Source organism: Acomys minous, assembly GCF_964271855.1.
Source record: "Acomys minous genome assembly, chromosome: 13".
Classification (NCBI taxonomy): Eukaryota; Metazoa; Chordata; class Mammalia; order Rodentia; family Muridae; genus Acomys; species Acomys minous.
In genome coordinates this window covers 112,193,037-112,213,886 of record NC_140495.1, presented here as the reverse complement: position 1 = coordinate 112,213,886, position 20,850 = coordinate 112,193,037, and the positions used below count along the sequence as shown (strand labels likewise).

General features: G+C 51.5%; 1 protein-coding gene and 1 long non-coding RNA gene across 9 annotated transcripts in view; one reads left to right on the top strand and one right to left on the bottom strand.

Annotated features, from left to right (window-relative positions):
- The window catches only part of LOC311581524 (H-2 class I histocompatibility antigen, Q10 alpha chain-like), a 74,117-nt gene that overhangs the window by 5,086 nt on the left and 48,181 nt on the right, over window positions 1-20,850 (top strand). For 3 of the 7 annotated variants that reach the window (XM_084753888.1, XM_084753879.1, XM_084753887.1), the window contains exon 3: window positions 19,796-20,071. In XM_084753888.1, the coding sequence (XP_084610014.1) occupies window positions 19,796-20,071 (276 nt within the window). Of the gene's footprint in view, window positions 1-18,805; window positions 18,996-19,199; window positions 19,470-19,795; window positions 20,072-20,850 lie in introns of those variants that run through there. The other 4 variants (XM_084753883.1, XM_084753884.1, XM_084753886.1 and 1 more) reach the window with 3 other exon arrangements.
- LOC311581555 lies at window positions 17,737-19,260 on the bottom strand. 2 transcript variants are annotated; one of them, XR_014773793.1, is made up of 3 exons: window positions 19,149-19,260; window positions 18,770-18,840; window positions 17,737-18,617 (listed from the first exon to the last, which is right to left on the bottom strand). It is a non-coding gene; the product is annotated as an uncharacterized lncRNA (long non-coding RNA). The 2 variants fall into 2 exon arrangements; XR_014773792.1 differs by having other exon boundaries at window positions 17,737-18,840.

The window sequence follows — 20,850 nt, the reverse complement described above, 5'->3', positions numbered from 1 at the left end:
TTCCCCTGTGCCCGTTTCTGATTCTTCCACGGCCCCCCGCTGTCTTTACCCTTCGCTTCCTCCCGCCTATGAGGATCCTATCTCAACCATGGATTCTTTTGCGCTCTCAGCCTTTTTTCATTGGCCATATTCATGCTCACTCCACCCTGCCTGGGCCTCTGACTACACTTAATGCCCAGGTGGACTCAGCCACGCGCCCCCTGCTTTCAGGGCTGGCCATCCCATCCGCCAGCGACCCCGTTGCTATGGCCAGGGAGGCTTACGCCCTCCACCACCTTAATTCCCACAGCCTTCGCCACATGTTCTCCATCACTCGGGAACAAGCCCGGGCTATTGTTAAAGAATGCCAGGCATGTGTCACCTTTCTTCCCGAGCCACATACGGGAGTCAACCCTCGTGGCCTCATGCCTGGACAGGTCTGGCAAATGGATGTTACTCATTTCTCCTCTTTTAAGAAACTTAAGTATATTCATGTGTCTATAGATACTTTTAGTGGATTTATTTGCGCCTCTCCGCACGCTGGAGAGGCTACTAGAGATGTTATTGATCATGTTTTGTATTGCCTTACTGTTGCCCCCAAACCCTTTACCTTAAAGACTGATAACGGCCCTGGATATACAAGCTCTGCCTTCAAGTCCTTCTGTGCCCAACTGCAGATTAAACATGTTACGGGGATACCTTACAATCCCCAAGGACAAGGAATTGTTGAAAGGGCCCACCAAACACTCAAAACAATGCTTAATAAGTTACAGTTTTCCAAAGGAATCCTATATCCCTCTACAGCAGGGCCTCGCCTGCTTCTCAATCATGCATTGTTCGTCCTAAATTTTCTACAAAAGGATGATCTTGGCCATTCGGCAGCCAATCGCCTTTGGCACTCTTCCACCTCCTCCACCTATGCCAAGGCTTTGTGGAAGGATCCACTGACCCACCAATGGCATGGACCCGACCCAGTCCTTATTTGGGGCAAAGGTCATGCCTGCATTTATGATCAGGAAGAACAAAATGCGCGCTGGTTACCTGAGCGCCTAATCAAACCTTTTAACCCTCCTCCCCCAGGGAACTCCCCTGAGGAAAAGATGGAATTGTGCTCTTTTTCAGGACCATGATCTTCGGTGTGCTGGTCGTTTTTTTACATTGCCTCTGCCTCTTCCAACCTGCCTCCACCGTCCCTTCATATGACCACCGGCCTTATGCTGTTTATAATTTTACCTGGGAGATTGTTAACCAGGCCAGTGACGTTGTTAATTCCTCCTCGACCCTGGGTGCTGAACCTCATTGGCCCGTCCTGCATGTCGATCTTTGTGCACTTGCCCTAGGAGCTAACTCCTATTGGGGCGTGGAGGATATTTTTTGGCCTACAACCCAGTCCAAGGCGCCCGAACTCACTTCCTCCCATGACATCGGAGGCTTTGAACCAGGCTGTCGCAATGACATGGAACGGGTCATGCTTCACAAAATTTTTTCTAAAGAGGGAACGGTCTATGGTGGAGGCATCTATGTTTGCCCAGGTTTCTCTCACCGGCCCCGTCATGTTAACCACCGTGGTGGTGGGGCCCAAGATTTTTACTGTGTCTCTTGGGGGTGTGTTGGATGTGTTTCTCCCCCTCCCCGCCCTTTTACGAGGGTATTGCTCTTCTTTCCACCTTGCTCTTTACCAATGTTACCCCCACCCTCACCGGCCCAGCTTCCGACAATCGCATTACCCTCCAGTCTGTTTCCGGCATAGGTACTTGCCTCCTGGGTCCCCATATGCTCCCTCCTCTTCCCCTCAGCGGCGTTTGCGCCCAGACCGTCATCCCTGACCTCTCCCTCCTCTACATTCTCGTGCCAAATAACACCCATTTTGCTTGTTCATCTGGTTTAACCCCGATTGTCTATGCCCCTACCTTCCTTTCCTCCAAAGACTGGTGTGTCCTTGTTATTCTTCTTCCCCGTTTTACTGTTCATGACCCCGACTAATTTTTAAATTTTCTGGAGGGGGGAATTTCCCTTGCAGATAGACATAAAAGGGAACCCATTACAGCATTAACCATTGCCACCATTTTTGGTATTGGCGCAATTGGCGCTGGCACAGGCATTGCCTCATTGATAACTTCTAAGCAGGGTTTTGCAGAACTGCAGTATTTGATTGATAAAGACATCTCCCATATGAGAGATAGCATCCAAGAACTCAAGGACTCTATTGACTCCCTGGCAGAGGTGGTGCTCCAAAACCGCCGAGGTCTTGACCTCCTTTTTCTTAAGGAAGGTGGCCTCTGTGCAGCCCTTAAAGAAGAATGTTGTTTTTATGTCAGTAAAACTGGACTGGCCCAAAATAGCCTTGATAAGGTCACCAAAGCCCTAGAAGAACGCCAAAAGGCTCGCGAAAAACAAGAGTCTTGGTACCAAAATTGGTTTGCTGCCTCCCCCTGGCTTACTACTCTTCTCCCCACCCTGCTCGGGGTGTTCTCCTTCTATAATCCTTTGGCCCATGGGCTTTCAACCATCTTACAGGGTTCGTTAAAAGTCAGGTTGAAGCTGCCACCAAGAATATCCAGGTTCACTACCACCGCCTGGAGACTGAGGACCCAAATGAGACTTCTATTACCATCCAGGAGATATCACCTACGCCTCAGTCGGTTACCTATGGGCGGCCTTTACAGTTCCCAAGGATGCAGAATGCTGGATGGCGAGCCTGGTTGTGCCCTCGGCACCTTTGGTAAACCTGTGCAAGCCCTCCCCCATATCTTTTGGCCCGAGCCCACCTTGACCTGACCCGCGATAGTGCCTGGTAAGTCAGAGACGGAGCGATCGGATAAGTCTCGGTTATCAGACATCGGTCAGTCCTTGGTGGGAGGACAGACCATAGGCGTGGTAAGATTGAGCATCGATCCTCTAGCAGGCTCAGGCCATCGTGAGGCCCCCTTTCCTTGGGAATTTGGCTGGTCCAGAATAACTGTTGTCCTGAAACACTTGGACATTAGTGATTCTCAAATATACCGCCATCCTATAACAATGACTGGTGACCTCCTAAAGGTCACTTGCTGGGCTGTAAGGTCTCCCTCAGGCCAAAGTAAACAAAAAAGGGTGAGATGCCAGGGACCAAACAGCCCGTGGCCGACCCCCACCCATTCAGCATCTGCAGCAAACATCCTGCTTGGCCACTCACTAGGCATGCAAGGCATCCGGCTTAGCCCTGAGAAGAGAGCGATCCGATCCTGAGATAACCACAGAGACATCCTGCTTTGCCTCAACTAGGAAAACCCCTCCCCCTGCAGATGTTCCCGGGGCTCAACCCCAGAAGATTCTGTACTTTTCCATTACCCTCCTCGCTTACCCCGGCCCTCCCTAAAGCAGGTTTTAAAAAGCCTGCCCTCACCTTCAATAAACGGCTCTTGACAAGCTACGGTTTCCTTGAGCCCTGCGTCTCTCTCGCCCATTTCTTTATCCACAGGTTGCGACCCCCCTCGGCCCCCCAATAACTGACCAGCTGGACTGGTCAACCTGGCAGCTGAATGGGGAAGAACTGACCCAGGACATGGAGTTTGTGGAGACTAGGCTTGGAGGGGATGGAACCTTCCAGAAGTGGGCAGCTGGGCAGCTGTGGTGGTACCTTCTGGGAAGGAGCAGAATTACACATGCCATGTGGTGCATGAGGGTCTGCCTGAGCCCCTCACCCTGAGATGGGGTAAGGAGGGTGTGGGTGCAGAGCTGGGGCCAGGGAAAGCTGGAGCCTTCTGCAGGCCCTGAGCAGGTCAGGGCTGAGAGCTGGGGTCATGACCCTCACCTTCCCTTGCTTTCCCTTCCCTTCCCAGAGTCTCCTGAGTCCATGGTCCCCATCATGGCAATCATTGCTGTTCTGGTTGGCCTTGGAGCTGTGACCATCATTGTGGCTGTGGTGGCTGTTGTGAGGAAGAGGAGGAGAAACAGAGGTAGGAGAGGGCAGGGTCTGAGTTTTCTCTCAGCCCCTTTTAGAAGTGTGATTTGCCTCATTAATGGGAAACACATGCACACCCTCATTGTTCCTGTCTCTAACTGGAGCTGCTGTCAGAATCTAACCCTTGTGTAGGATGGGCAGAAAAGCCTGATCCACAGGGTCTCAACTTGGATCTGCTCTGCTCCGTCGGCCTCCCTGGCCATGGACACCCAGGTGCTCATAGGTAATCCAGCAGTGTGTGTGGCTGGAAAAGTGGAGCAGGACCACAGTAGCTGTGGAATATTGGGAACAGCAGGTGCTGGCCTTGGGGTGAGGAAGGGGCACATCTCAGTGCAGCTGAGAAGCTGAAGCAGTGAAGAATTTTCCAGGCAGTGGGTGAGAAAAGCTTTAATTCCGGCACTCAGAAGACACAGAGGCAGGAAAACCACTTTGAGTTCCAAGCTCAGGGTCTCTGACCTCAGTGTCAGGGGACAGGGTGCTGCACTTGCACACCAGCATCTGGCTCAGGTTGTGTTCATGAAGGAGCCTCTGCAGAAGAGGGAGGCGGCTGTGGGAGCTTCTCCTCTAGAGGGAGTCATTCCCTGGGGAGCCAGGAGGAGGCTGTGAGGCTCAGGACACACAGGAAGCTGCAGGTTCCCTGAGCTCACACAGTGGAGCAGGTCCCTCTCAGGGTGGAACAGCAGCAGGCCCTGAGGGACAGGAGACTGTGGAGTGAGCTGCTGGGAGCTGTGCCGGGGACTGCAGGGACGGGGCTGTTGTGAGCGCAGCGCACACTGGGGAGGGCTGCTCAGTGGTTACTGTGTTCTTTAATCTCCTTTCCCTTTTGTTTAGTTTAGTCGAGTTGTAAGTAAAGTATGCTCAGTTAAAAAGTTTAAAATAAAACATAATTGTTAAGAAAATCGAGCCTACAGGGGTTTGAATCCCAGCACCCACACGACTGTCACAGCTGCCTGTAACTCCACTTCCATGGTATTCAAGCCCTTCCTGACCTCAGCGGGCACTGCACACACAGGGAGCGCATCCACATATATGTACTAAATACCTGTACATGTAAAATAAAAGATTTTAGGAAAAAAACTTTGAAGACCCTGGAGGACCCTCCCCAGCAGTATAACCTGAGTAGCTGCTCTGGGGAGGGCACTGACCATCCCGGCTGTGCAGAAGGGAATTCTCTGACCTTCTAGCTGCCTGCACGCTGTGCAGAGAGCTCCAGGAAGGAAGTCCATGAACCTTTCCCTGTGTTGGGGTGAGCTTCTCAGTGATGTCACATGATGCACTGTGAGTTATTCCTGCTCCTGTGAGGAACCCCTCCCCTAAACTCCTGTTGGTGACCCCAATAAAAACTCAGTTTCGCCAAGCTGGACATTGTTGCAATGGTCACCGTGAGAGCTGTGGGTTCCCCAACTGAGGTGAAGAGACACGTGTGCTGTGTCTTTCCAGGGAACGTCTGTCACACAACCCAGACCTGCCCTCCTGTGTGACAGCGAATTAGAAGGGGCAGAGGCACAACTTCTCTTCTCAGAGGATCTGCTATAGGAACTCAGCAGGGGAGGAGCCAGGCAGGCAGTGGGGACCTGGGGAAGCCCTGTCCTGCTCCTGCTGCACACCCCAGTCTCCTCCCCTGTGAGGTCAGTGGGCATGGGAAGTGAGGCATCCTGGGTCCACTCCGCAGGATAACGTCACTGTTAGCACTACTTTTTATTTTTCATTTGATTTTCATTTCTTATGCCTCTAACTTTCCTCCTTCTCCACCCCTTATCCTTCCTAATACTTCTCAACTCCCAAACACAAGGTACAAGAGAAGAAAGGTTAGTGGGGAGAGAGGGCGGAGTTCTCTGTAGCGCTCCGTGGTGGGTGATGAATGGTTCTCTAGGGTGATACAAATCTCAGCCATCAGGACATCCAGCCGTCCAGCTAACCAGCAAACAGCAAGTCAGGCAGCCGCCCTCCTCCCCCGACTGTCTCCTCAGAGTTTTTCTTCCCCCCCCCCCCCCATCTCCTGGAAGTTTCAACAGTGTTTCCTTCTTTCTCCGGGCCATTGTTTTCTTATCTTCTCAGAGTCCTCTGAATTAAACCATCTGCATCTAGCAAAGGACCACCTTCCTCTCCAAGTCACAGGCGGCTGTTATCAGCTGGCACAGATCACATCCCCACACCAGGCAATTATAGTTAACAGCTGTGATAAACTAAGGCAGCCCCGTATCCCACACTTGTGTGTACAACAAAAACATGTTTACATAACATAATTGAGTTTTTATTTATTTATATATTTATTTATTTTGGTTTTTCGAGACAGGGTTTCTAAGTGTAGCCTTGGCTGTCCTGGACTTATTTTGTAGACCACGCTGGCCTTGAACTCACAGTGATCCACCTGCCTCTACCTCTCAAGTGCTGGGATTAAAGGCATGGGCCACCACATCTGGCTATAATTGAGTTTTTAAAGAAACAAAACTTCCACTACACATCACAGCTTTCCTCCCGGACTCACTCTCAGTGGGAGGAGGCGGGGCTGGAGCATCAGACAGCACTGTAGACCGTCCTCAGAGGAACATAGAGTCACCATCAGTGAAGAAGAGGAAAATGGTCAGGGATACCTAAGGAGGGACACGGAAGCATCAGTAGGCGATGCTGAGCTGATGCCTGCTAGAGATGCAGGGTGTGTGGTTCTCAGACAGAGGATCAAAGGTGGAGATTCTGAGGACAGTTTGTGCTGAGGAAGACAGTGGAGGTGATGTCATCACAGTCATATTTAGTCTTTAAGAACTGATGAGGCACTAAGGGGTTGATGGGAAAAAAGAGAACAGGGTCAAGTGTAACAGAGAGAGTATTTGATTTTCTAATGATTTCTTTTACTTTTGAGTTAGGTTCTTGCAGGCTCATTTTTCTTAATTTTCTTTTCTTTTTTTTTCTTCTTTTTTGGTGTTTTTAGACAGGGCCTCTCTGTATAGCCTTGGCTATCCTGGACTCACTCTGTAGACCAGGCTGGCCTCAAACTCACAGCGATCCACCTGCCTCTGCCTCCCAAGTGCTAGGATTAAATGCTTTCACCACCACTGCCCGGCAATTTTCTTAACAAATATATTTTATTAAGAACTTATTCACCAAGCATATGTCACTTATAACCTGACTAACCTAAATGATAGGAAAAGGAGATTAAAGAATACAATAATAAAACCATAAAGACATCAGTTCTGAGGAACAATTCTCCTGACGTGTTTAGCTGGATTTCTTCTGCTGGAACCTGGAGTAATCAGAAGCTGGAACTTCAGCCGGAGTCTGGAGTCTCGAAGCCTTCCCTCCAGCGGTTCTCTCTAGGAGCGTCTTGATGTGGAACTTTGAATAGCCAAAACTATCCCAAGTCTCCAATCACCCCACCCTCTCGTTTTTGCCGCATTTATCTATCTCCTCCCAGAGTCTGTTCAAGGATCTTTTCAGCTGGCAACAACCAGGCTCCTGCACGAGGTGGTTGGCCTTCTAGTGGATTAACCTCACCTGTTCTCTCACAAGACCATTCCCCATCCCACACTTGGGATCATAACAAAAACAGGTTTATCTCTCCTTCAGGGTCTCCTTGTGTAGCCATGGATGCCCTGGAGCTCCCTGTGTAGACCAGGCTGGCCTGAAAGTCACAAGGATCATCTGCCTGCCCTTGCCTCCTCTGTAGCTTGGAGTAAAGATGTGTGCCACCACGCCTGGATTACAGTGGCTAATTATATGCATGTGTGTGGGCCTGTGCGAGACTGCACGGGCCGTGGAGGACAGATCGGGTCATTACAGACAGCTGTAACTCAACTTACTGTGGACACTGAGTATCTGCCTTAAATACTAACTGTCTCTCTGATCCCCAGGATTTTAATTTGAATCTTTAAAAAAATAACTATTTTAATATTGTGTATGCTGCCAGGCAGGTGGTGGCACACGCCTTTAATCCCAGCACTTGGGAGGCAGAGGCAGGTGGATCCCTGTGAGTTCCAGGCCAGCCTGGTCTACAAAGTGAGTCTAGGACAGCCAAGGCTACACAGAGAAACCCTGTCTCAAAAAACAAAAGCAAACAAACAAAAAACATTGTGTATGCTGTGGGGCAGGAAACAGGCATGCTACGGAGTGTGCGCGGAGGTCAGAGGTCACCATGTGGCAATCGGTTCTCTCCTTCCGCCATGTGGGTTCCAGGGATGGCGCTCACAGGGTCAGGCTTTGTCCCGTCCAGCAGGACCAGTAATTACGGGGTCGCGAGGGGAGCCATACCTGTGAGATGGGACTGAAAAGAGAGAACCGAGACCAAGTAGAACTCCTATCAAGGTCTGGTTATTGAATCAAAAGCAAAAGCTTATATGGGGTGGAGGCAGGAGCCAAGCAGTAGGGGTGGGGGCCGAGAATGCCTCCAGATGATGCCATCAGGGGAACATCCTGTGGTTCATCTCGGAAAACTATCTCTCGGAAAGTCCGGAGCTATCCTGCTGAACAACATCTGCAGGGGCTGAAAGGAGGAAGTTAGCTTTGGAACGGGCCATCAGTATTTTTCCATAGCCAGTAGATTCTTTTAGCCTTGAGTGACCTTGGGTTGGCTCCGGACAAGGCTTGTGAAGCAGGTGCTTTGGCTCAAAGGGAGTCTTGACTGAGGATTTTCTCTTACTGTGTGAACTTCATGCAGACTGGCAAGATAGCCAAGAGAGTTATAGGAATCAAAACCCGTCTCAACCATCACCCTAAAAATACCCAGACTAGCCATTTTATGACAAGACAAAGAGTGAACTTGTGCTCCCTGCTTCCTTAGGTGTCTGGCACAGATTTGTGGCAGGACAGTCAGATTCTTCTCTCTCTCTCTCTCTCTCTCTCTCTCTCTCTCTCTCTCTCTCTCTCCTCTCATTTACTAATTTATTATGTATGCAATGCCCTGCTTGCACACCAGAAGAGGGCATCAGATCACATTACAGATGGTTCTGAGCCACCATGTGGTTTTTGGGAATTGAACTCAGGACCTTTGAAAGAGCAGCCAGTGCTCTTATCCTCTGAGCCATCTCTCCAGCTCAAGTGCAGGGTGATTGATTGCTGGTCAGGTTTTAGATATTAACCTGGCTGCAGAGCAAATGTGAACTGAGGAAAAGCAGGTGAGAAAGGATGTGTAGGAGAGATGCTCAGTTCCTCACTTGACTAGGACTAAGGCTCCCAACGGGATCATGCGACAGGATGTATGCTTACCCAGGCTGGAGCTCCTCCTCCTCCTCCTCCTCTGGCTGGAGCTCTGGTTCCTTCTAGATGCCTGCATGTATCGGGAAAACCCCTCACGGAGTGGAAAAGGTGAGTGACAGCGGGGATCTTCTTCCAAGTCTGTAAAGTTGAAAGTGGAAATGTAGAATGAAAAGTCCTAAGAGCCGAGCAGAGCCGCCTTGAACAGACAATAGTAGGCTGAAGATGGCGTCTGAGCAGCGCGATGACTCCGCTGTGGAGCGGACCGGCTGGAAAACGACGATGATGAAGATGGGCGATGACCAGCTGGAGTTGGTCAAGGATGCTGAGAAAGAGGCTGAGGAAGGAGAGGATGGCAGCGACAGCGTCCACAGTAAGGACGGCTCTTAAGTACACGGTGGAGTTTAGAGATCTTACCGCGTTGTTCATTTTCCTGGGCGCCTGTGAGAGACCACAGTCCCAGCAGCTCCTCCATGGCGTCTTCAGCGCGGTCTCTCTGTGCTCCAGCGCCTCACCCTTCCTGTGTCCATTAGCTCACGGTCGCGCTGCGCCGACTTCCGTTCTCACTGCCTTTGACGCACCTTAGTTTTGATAAAACATTTGTTTATTCAATCACTTTACAGCCTGATTCCAGCCCCCACACAGACTCACCCCAAGTTTTGTTAAGTCTTAATCTGTAAGTCTTACTTTTAATTTGTTTTGGTTTGTTGGTTTTTTGTTTGGTTTTACCAGACAGGGTTTCTCTGTGTAGCCCTGGCTGACTCACTCTGTACACCAGGAAGGCCATGAACTCAGAGATCTGCCTGTGTCTGCCTCCCAAGTACTGGAATTAAGGCCATGGTCACTGCAGTCCAGCCTGCTATAATTTTGATACCTCCTTGACTTACCAAAGAAAAAGATGTACAATTAAAAAAAAATACTCAAACTAAGTGATTAGGTTCAAACACAAAACTAAACTCATTGTTGTCTACCAGAAACATATGACGGTGGCTACTGGTCATGGACACACACACACACACACACACACACACGGGGGGGGGGGGGCGGGGAGAGAGAGAGAGAGAGAGAGAGAGAGAGAGAGAGAGAGAGAGAGAGAGAAATCTAATTTTTAAAAATTCTTTTGTCAATAAAGTAATTAAAACATTCACTTGTAAGCCGGGCTTGGTGGCGCACGCCTTTAATCCCAGCACTCGGGAGGCAGAGGCAGGTGGATCGTTGTGAGTTCGAGATCAGCCTGGTGTACAAAGTGAGTCCAGGACAGCCAACGCTACACAGAGAAACCCTGTCTCGAAAAAAAAAAACCCAAAACATTCACTTGTTCTTATTTTATATGGCGTTTTGCCTGATGGGAGTCTGTTACCATGGAGACAGAAGAGGCATGAGATCTTGAAGTGCAGCTACAGGAGGCTGTGGGCACCACGTGCAGCTGGGGAGCAATAACGTGGTCCTCTGGAAGAGCGCCCGGTTCTCTTGACTGCTGAGCCATCACCAGACCCAAGAGAAATAACAATCAAGCTATCTTCATCCCAGATGGCAAGATGGCAGAGAACCTTCCAGAGCACCAGCCCTGTCTTCCCAGGCGGTATTATTCTGCCCTCCTGAAGCCAAAAGGAAAGAGGCCGGCAGGGGGCAGCAACGAGTCAGGCCTCATCAGAGCTCTCCCTCCTCAGGGGTGGGGCAGGAATCTTCCCACAGCCTCCCCTAGGAGGAACACATCTCAGACCAGAGCCCTTAGAAGTCCACGGAGCACCCCAGTCCACTGGACACGCAGAGAAAGGGAAGCTCTGAGAGCCAGACAAGCTCCTGACTTGTGCGTGTTGGCCTCCTCCCGCCCTCAGTGAGGCTCTTTTTAGTTAAACCACAAACTAACAGAAACCAGTCATGGCAGACACAGGGGCTCACACCTTTAATCCCAGGAGTCAGGAGACAGAGGCAGGTAAATCTCTGTGAGGCCAAGGCCAGCCTGGTGGACAATCAAGTCCAGGACAGCCAGGGATGTTTTACAAAGAAACCCTATCTTGAAACAAAGAAACTATTAAGAGAGAGAAAGAAAAGTAACAGAGTTACCACACCAAGGCTCCTGTCCAGGAACTTACACTTTCCTAGAAGGAGCCGGGGCAGGTGCTGGGCAGCCTGCTCTGAGCCAGGCTGACTTTCTCAACAGCTTCAGCCAATCATCAAGGAACATTTTCCTGGGGCTGGAGAGATGGCTCAGTGGTTAAGAGCACTGCCTGCTCTTCCAAAGAACCTGGGTTCAATTCCCAGCACCCACATGGCAGCTCACAGCTGTCTGTAACTCCAAGACCTGACACCCTCACACCAACGCACATAAGTTTAAAAATTAAATGAATAAAAAACATTTTTTAAAAAAGGAACATTTTCCTCCATTCTCTTTGTGCAGCTAGAACAAGACTGTCCTGTTGCAGTTAACTTACCAGTAATGATATTATTAGGCCTGTAATTATTATCACAGCAGTATTTTCTAACCTGCTAGCATTCAATAAAGACACAGACACCTGCTCTATTTTTAAAAGCCTCAGTTAACCTGGGGCAGGGCAGATATTAACCCCCTAAACTATTTCCCATAGTGGGGCAGGTATGGGGTACCATCCCATGCCATCTGTTTCTAATACTTTCTATCAAGCTCCCGCCCATCCATAATCCCAAATACTTGCTAATGTTCTTCATCTGGGCCGGATTCTCCATCCACACCGTGGGCCTTGTGCTTCTCTCCCACCTAATCCACGGCAGCCTTCCTTCTTCCTCTCCTCTCTAGTCTCTTCCTCCCAAGATTCTGTCTCCCCAGGCCCTGGAACCTTAGCCACACCTATCCCATTTGCCCTGCCCAGGGGTGATGGCCTTTTATTGGTCAAAGAGATTAGGCTCTCAGGCAAGGCACAGGTGGGGCAGAGATAGCAAGTAGTATTTAGCATCAAGATACACCAGACCAACCTCCAACAATGTCCCAGGGAAAGCAGAGGTGCCGGACCCTCTAATACGATTTTACTTGATTTTTTTGTTTGTTTGTTTGTTTTCTCTTGCTTTGTGAGAGTTTCCCACATAGACTAGGCTGCACTTGAACCCACCACATAGGCCGGGTTGCCACAGAGCCTCGGCCTCCTGAGTACTGGAGATGCAGGGTCAGGACCCATATCACTTTCACTTTGCATTTTGGTCAGACTTACTAAGTTAACAACCTTGACCAGGAGCTCCCCTTGTGGGCCAGCCTGGGCTACAACGTGAGCCAGCCTGAGCTACAACTGATGCTCCTCCTTACTTGTGCAGTAAATAGTACATTATGGTACAAGGGTAGAGGTGATGGATAATGTGTGTGTGTAAGTACATGTTTGAGTCCCTACAAATGTACAAGGATACATGTGGGCTTGGGAGGCAGTAACCAAAGTGGAATGTCTTCCTGCATTATCTCAACCTCATTTAATTATTTACTTATAACAGGGTCTCACTGTGTACTTGTCTGGCCTTGAATTCACAGAGATCTGCCTCACTTTGTCTCCCAAATGATGGGATTAAAACCTGCTCACCATGCCCAGTTCAACTTTACAGTTTTCAAATACTTTATTTTTATCTTTAATAATATGTCTGCATCTGAGTGTGGGTCTGTGGACATAGTACAGTGCCCAAGGAGGATGTCGGTCTCCAGAACTGAGTTACAGGCAGTTGTGAGGCACTTGTGGGTGCTAGAAGCAAACACTGGTCCTCTCTCTGCAAGAGCGTATGCACCACCAGCCAGGGAGCCATCGCTCCAGCCCCTCAACCTTGTTTTCTCTGAGACACGGTCACTGCCTAAGCGAGCGTTCCATTGCTGTGAGGAGACACCATGGCCACACAGACCTTTCAAAGAAAAGCATTTAACTGAGTCTGGCTTACAGTTCAGAGGTTTAGTCCACTCTAGTCAGGCATGGGAAGCATGGCAGCACGGAGGCAGACATGGTGCTGGAGAGGACCCAAGAGTTCTCCATCTGATCAGTGAGAACACGTCCTCCAACAAGCCCTTAGCTACTCCAAGAAGGCCGAGCTTCCTAATAGTGCCAGCCCTGGTGACCACACAGTCCTGTGTCACCACATCGCATCCCAGTGTCTCCTCAGCTTCTCCTGGGCCTGTGGATTACTCAGGGCTCCTGAGAGCAACAGACTTAAGAATGAGCATCTGTGTATGAAAAGTGTGTATGGGATGCATCAGGATGACTTACAGGCTGTGGTCCAGCTATTCCAACAATAGCTGACTAGAAGGGAAAGTCCAAGAACCCAGTAGATGCTCTCAGTCCACGAGGATGGATGTCCCAGCTGGAATCACAAGAGCTCAGCTCTGATGCCGGCGGAGGGATGGACTTGCCAGCAAGGCGAGAGCAAGCAGGCAAAGGCCAAAGGCTGTCTTCATCCATGTCCCTGTGCAGCTTCCAGCAGAAGGTGGGGCCCGTTGTAGAGGGGGTTTTCCAGCTCAAATATTCTGGACTAAAGGTGTGTCTTCCTACCCAAAGTTCCTATCAGAAGTTGGTTTTCCTACTTCTAATTAAGGAAAATCTCTCAGAGGTGTGCCCTGCATTTTGGGGGTTTAGTTGATTCCAGATGTAGTCAAGTGGACATGCAAGTCCACCGGTGTCAACTTGACACACAATCATGTCTCCTTGTTTCTTGATTAATTTCCTAATGAAATCAATGAAGGGCAATGTCCATGATCCATCCATCTTCTGCACTGGCCACATAGCTGAGTTAGAGGGAGAAGTGGGGGGAAGCAGCCCTGCATCTTTCAAGTCCTTGATGGTGACACTCATTTCTGCAGTTCCTCTTGGGCGGGTGGGGAGTGGGGGGTGCGATGCTGTTTTCTGTGACAGAGACAACTCTAAAGGCTTCTGTTTAATCCTTCCAACAATCTGGAATCTCGGCCGTGCATTTGTGTCTGGAATATTAATATTTTCAGTTAGATCTTGTCCTGGTTCCAGCAGGGCCGTGTCCTAAGGAAATCACTCCTTGGTCCTTGTCTGTCAGAGCTGTAACGTCTCTGGTCATGGCAGTCCATTTTCCTAATAACTGTGATAATGTGCTGTGAAAGGAGGAAATTTTGAGTACGTACTGTGTGTGGCATAAAACTGTGAGTCAGTGGAACTGAGGATCGTGAGCTTTTGGTTGATATGTGAGGTCTCAAGGAAAACCTGTCAGTTCTGAGTCTGGAACGTCACTGGAATAAGTTCAAAGAGAGACAACACACGGCACTTCATGTGGGTCCGTGAACACAGCGTGTGTGTGACTTCAGAGTCTGGGTGCTTGTGTTAAGGATTGAAATGTCGGGCGCTGGAGAGATGGCTCAGAGGGTAAGGGCACCGACTGCTCTTCCAAAGGTCCTGAGCTCAATTCCCGGTAACGGCATGGTGGCTCACAGCCATTGTAATGAGATCTGCTGCCCTCTTCTGGTGAGCAGGTGTACATGCAGGCAGAGCACTGTGTATTAAATAAATAAATCTTACAAAAAAGAAAAATAAAGAATTGAAATGTGTGTGTGCTCTGCTCCTCAGCCAATAAAATCTCAGTTGTAAAAGAAAAAAATTATGAAACGCAATGATGGCTCAGTGGTAAAATGCTTAGCTGGGGGGCTCAAGGCTCGAGGATCACTCCACAGTAACCTCCATCCTCAACACACACTCACAACCACACACAATCACATACATAGACACACGCAAACACAACACACATACACACACATATACATATTGTTACAAACACAACACACATTTATACACTCATACACACACCACAGACTCAGTCTCACGCGTTAACATGTACACACACCACACACACACACCTATCACATTCACACACATACACTCACGTCGACACACACACACACACACACACAGACACACACACACACACACACACACACACACACACCAGGCCTGGTGCTTGTGGCTCGGTGTGACGTGACTAGAGGGCATGAGACCCTGGGTTCACTCTCGAGAGTCACTGCATGGCCTGGCGCTTTGTGCTCACACGTTAACCCCCCCTTACTGCTCGGTGAGCAAACCCTCCGTGTGCCAGGATGACGCTGTGCAACCTCGCCCCAAGTTATCGCTGATTGGCTGAATCGCCGCCTCCACCTGAGCAGGGCGGAAGTCAGGGGGCGGGGCCAAGGTCCAGGGTTGGAGGACAGGAGGGTCAGGGAAGGGGATGGGAGAGGAGAACACAGGACAGGGAAGGAGGAAGAAGGAGAGGCCGCCAGGGGTCAGCGTGGGGAGAAGCCGTGGCCTGGATGGAGAGGAACAGCCCAGAGCAGAGCCGCGCAGTGCTTATGGGTTATTGGACGGGACGAGCCCAGCTAGGAATCACTAGAGCAATCGGCCTGGGTGTGGGGCCGGGAGATGAGGGCAGTTTAGGGGGCGGGTCTCTGCCCATCCCAGTGCACAGTATATTAAAAATCCAACAGGCGTCTGTGTCTTTTATTGATATGGTAGCGGGTTACATAAATACCCCACAGTAATTATAGGTTATTAATAGTAAACAGTAATAGCCCTGTATTTTCTGCAACACTCCAGTACAGCAAAAAGGAAGTAAAAGAACACGAGGCAAAAACACAGCACGTGTGTGGGGCTGGAGAGACGGCGCAGAGGTTAAGAGCCCTGGCTGCTCTTGCAGAAAACCCGGGTTCCAGTGACAGCGCCCTGGCGGAGGCTCACAGCTGCTGCTAACTCTAGTTCCGGGGTGGGCGGGGTGCGGCGCCCTCTTGTGGCCGCCACAGGAACTGCAGGCACGCGCACACAGACGCTTATAACCACAGTATTCGTACATACAGAATAAGAAACCGAAGTAGAGCACGTGTAATATGCACGGGACATAATCCTCGACAGTGACAACAGTTGTTAGTAATTTGTGTGCTCATTTAACATTCTTCCTTAACATTTTATAGCGCACTGCTTACTGAAAAGCCGCTATTATATCTTTATGATGGCGCCTGAGTGCGACCCTAGCATCCCAGAAGCTGAGGGTGGGAGGAGCCTGCGCCACACAGTGGGTTCCAGGTCAGACGGTCACATAGTGAGAACCTGTCTCACAGATCGCACATGCGTGTACACACACAGGGAGGGAGGGAGAAGGAGGGAGAAGAGAGGGAGAGGGAGGGAGAGAGAGAGCAAGCTGTGACATACACAACACCCTCACACACCCATGATACTGAGACTCCTGACGGCACACATGACATACAGGTTCTATACATCACAGAGCCACCTGTGTAACACAGGACATACCGTGCAGGTTCATATAAGTTCACTGTATAGTGTTTACACAGTGATTTCTGGAACACATCCAGACGTTAGGTGACACAGACCACAGCTGGAGGTGCCACAGGAGAGTGCCAATCCATCTTCATGTTAACTGGGTGGGACTTGGTGTCTCCATGGAAACAGCACTCTGGGCTGTCTAGGGTGCATTTCTGGAAGGTTCAACTGAGAGAAGACTCACCCTGGCTGAGGGTGGCACCATGCCAGAGCAAGGGTCTCGGACAGAATCAAAGGAGAAAAGCAGGTTGGGCACCGGGATCCCTGACCCTGACCGCAGACTCAAGGTGAGAAGCTCCTGCAGCGTTAGCCTGCCCAACATGGCGGACTGTGTGCCCCCAACCGTAAACCGGAAGTTCATGGTGATAAAGCGAAAGTGCGTGGAGCAGGGCAGGCGGCAAAAGCAGGGAACTCCCGCTCTTAGTTTCGGGTCTGAACACTTTATTTCTCCTTTACCAGCTGCGCTATTTGCTTCCCAAGCGCTTCAGCCTCCACCAGTGACCCCTCCAGCTGCACAGCCCGCTCTGCGATCCTTCCCAAAGGGAGAGGCTGAGCGACACTTCCGGGTTTCTTAGCTCACCCACTCTTCGTTCTTCAAACCCCTTCATATCCACTCGTAACTTTTATAATCGTTCAGCTTCTTCTTCCAATCTTTTAGAAAAGGACACAGGAAGAAGACAACGCTACCTATCAGGCCAGTAAACGCCGTGTCTAGTGTCAGGGTGGCCAGCTCTCTATGTGCCAAGTCCAGGAGTGAAGGAACTTTCCAAAGGGAAGGTCAAGTCCACTGCTCTCCAGGGACCACCAAGATGGCTCAGGGCTGAAGGCGCTGGCTACCAGGCTTGAGGACCTGACTCTATCCATGGAGTCACATGACTAAAAGAGGGAACCAACTCCCAAGCCTTATTTCAAGGCCAGCCTGGTCTACAGAGGTACTTCCAGGAAACCCAGATCTGGGGAGACAGAACTTGTCTCAAAAAAGGATAATAAACTAAGAACAATTGAGGGAGATGCTTTCTGGGGAGCTGCCTGAAGCCAGCTGCCTCCTCAGTTAGTCAGGATGAGACCCAAGAGGATGGCGTTTCCAGGGAAAATTCACACAGCGCTTGATATGAACGGCTCGTGGAAACAGGTGCTGTAAGCGTCACGGTGGGGTCAGGGAGGCTGTGCACAGCAGCATGAGGAGGTCACTGCAGGTTGGAGCTCTGGTCAGGCACACGGTGACACACAGTTTGGTGTGTGACTCTGTGCAGGAGTCCCCACTGACCTCTGCTCTCAATGTTCCCTTTAGTTATGTGTGGCTGCAATGTGGACGTATCAAATCAAACTCCACAGAAACAAAGACATTATAAAGTTGTGAATTTAAATTTTAAACACTACTGACCAGGGATGAGATCTCAAATCCCCAGTGGGCACCTTCTGCCCTGAGAACCGCTCTCTCTCCAGTGTCCATACGGCACACGCCTGAGGAACTCGGGAGCCAACTCGGTTATCAAACCCTGTCCCACACAGCTCACCAGCTCACAAGTGTGAGTGAGGATCAGAGAGACAGAGTGAGGGTCACAGACTCCATAACCTCTGTCTACCACACTACATCACTGTTCTCCTTTACAGTTTGTTACAGCTCCTCTCTCACTGTGGTGGGTTCACCAGAGCAAGTGTACCAGGGAAGTGTGTGGACACAGGGACAGTGCAGCGGGACAGGGATCAGCTGCACTTGACTACACAGGGGTCTCGGCCCAGTGGACAAGGGGGTCTACTGTGCTCACACAGTGACCCAGGTCCACACGGACAGTCTCAGGACGTGGGGTGAAGATCCTTGTGAAACACAACCTCCTGGAGCCACAGATGCATCATCTGGGAAGACACAGGAGGAGCCTGAGTCCAGCAGGAGGCTGAGAAGAGGGACCCTGAGGGAAGAGGCAAAGTCTCCTCTTCACAGATGAGGCTCCTGCTGTCGGGCTTGGCAGTGTGAGCGCCCACTGCAGGTGAGCAGAGCCCGGTGTCTGTGGGTCTGTGTGGGGCTTGCAGGCCAGCGCCTCTGCTTTAAGGAGAAGCATCTCTCACCTGCATCCCCAACAGCTTGCTGTTGCCACTGTGTTCCCGGAAGAGGCTTTTCTTCTAGAAGACTCCAGGGTCTGACTTCTGAAGAGAAGGAAGAGGAAGGGTGGAGGGAAGGACAGCACGAGCCTGGCCTCGGGTCTCTCCTGGTGTCCAGACAGCTTCTGGGTGAGAAGGCGGAGACGCCATGACAAACAGCGCGCTGTCCCTCAGCACAAGGTCAGGCAAAGTCTCAGTCGCCAGGCGCTGAGGCCCGGGGTGGGGAAGCCCAGGGCTGGGGATCCCCCATCTCCCCAGTTTCACTTCTGCTCCTAACCTGTGTCAGCTCCCTCTGCCCGGACACTGATGACGAGTCCGCGCTTCTCACCCCCATTGGGCGGCGCGATCCTGGGGAACCAACCAGCGTCGCCGCGGGCACCGGTTATAAAGTCCACGCAGCGCGCGGGGCTCAGACTCGCCCGGATCCCAGATGGAGGCGATGGCGCCGCGCACGCTGCTCCTGCTGCTGGCGGCCGCCCTGGCCCCGGCCCTGACCCGCGCGGGTGAGTGCGGGGTCGGGAGGGAAACGGACTCTGCGGGGAGGGGAGGGGGAGACACCGGGGAAGCCGCGTCCCCGCGTCGCCCACCAGACCCTCCGCCCCCTGCTCCACCCGCGTCCCGAGCCCCGCGCCCTGCTCCCCTCCCGGCCCGCGCACCTGCCCGGGGTCCCGGGAGGAGGTCGGGGTCTCACCGCGCGCCGCCCCCAGGCTCACACTCGATGCGGTATTTCCACACCGCCGTGTCCCGGCCCGGCCTCGGGGAGCCCCGGTACATGGAAGTCGGCTACGTGGACGACACGGAGTTCGTGCGCTACGACAGCGACGCGGAGACTCCGAGAGTGGAGCCGCGCGCGCAGTGGATAAAGCAGGAGGGGCCGGAGTATTGGGAGCGGGAGACACAGAGAGCTAAGAACACGGAGCAGGCTTTCCGCGTGAACCTGAGGACCGCGCTCCGCTACTACAACCAGAGCGAGGGCGGTGAGTGACCGCGGTCAGAGCTCACGTCCCCTTCACGTCGCGACACCGGGGCCGAGACGCCCGGGTCCCAAGTCCGAGGTTCGGGGGGAAAAACGCGACCCGGGACGGTTTCCCTTTCGGTTTTGAGGAGTCCGCGGGTGGGCGGGGCCGCGGGGCGTGGGCGATGACGTATGAACAGGTGGGCGGGGCTGACCGCGGGGGTGTGGGTGATGACGTATGAACAGGCGGGCGGAGCCGCGGGCGTGGGTGGTCACGTGGGAACAGGTGGGCGGGGCGTGGGTGATGACGTGCGGCAGGTGCGCCGGGTTGACCGCGGGGTCCCGCAGGCTCTCACACATTCCAGTGGATGTATGGCTGTCACTTGGGGTCGGACGGGCGCCTCCTCCGCGGGTACCTTCAGTACGCATACGATGGCCGCGATTACATCGCCCTGAACGAAGACCTGACATCCTGGACGGCGGCGGACGCGGCGGCGCAGATCACAAAGCGCAAGTGGGAGCAGGGTGGTGATGCAGAGATGCACAAGGCCTACCTGGAGGGCACGTGCGTGGATTGGCTCCGCAGATACCTGGAGACCGGGAAGGAGACGCTGCTGCGCGCAGGTGCGAGGGCCGCGGGCTCCTCCTCCCTCTGCCCTCAGCTCAGTCCTGAGGAAGAAGAACCTCAGCTGGGATGACGCCCCTGTCTCTAGGGAAACAGTGTCGGAGTCTCCTGATCCAGCATCGCAGGCTCCACCAGTGTATTTTCTTTTCTTTTCTTTCTTTTTTATTTTACTTTTCTTTATTGTTTTTCTTTGTTTGTTTGCTTTTTCTTCTTTCCAAGACAAGGTTTGTCTGTGTAGCCCTGGCTGTCTTGATCTCTCGTTGTAGGCCTGCCTGGCCTCGAACTCACTGTGATCCACCTGCCTCTGCCTCCCAGAGTGCTGAGATCTAAGATTACAGGCTTGTGGCCTGGCTCATTTCTTCTCTCTGTCTCTGTCTGTCTGTCTGTCTGTCTGTCTGTCTCTCTCTCTCTCTCTCTCTCTCTTTGTTTTTTGTTTTTCGATACAGGTTGGGTTTTTGTTTGTTTGTTGGGGTTTTTGGAGGAGTTTCTTGTTGTTTTATTTTCGTTTTTCTTTTGTGGTTTGCTTGTTTTGGGGGGTGTTTTTGTATTTTGGGTTTTTTTGTTTTTGCTTTTTTTTTTCAAGACAGGGTTTCTCTGTGTATCCCTGGACTCCATAGACCAGGCTGGCCTCGAACTCACAGAGATCTGCCTCTCTCTGCCTGCCTACCTACTGCTGGGAATAAAGGCCTGTGCCACCACCATCCAAATAGGTTCCCCCAGTTTCTCGAACTTTCTAAATAATACATTCTCCCAGATCCCTGTGTGGGGTTTACATGCC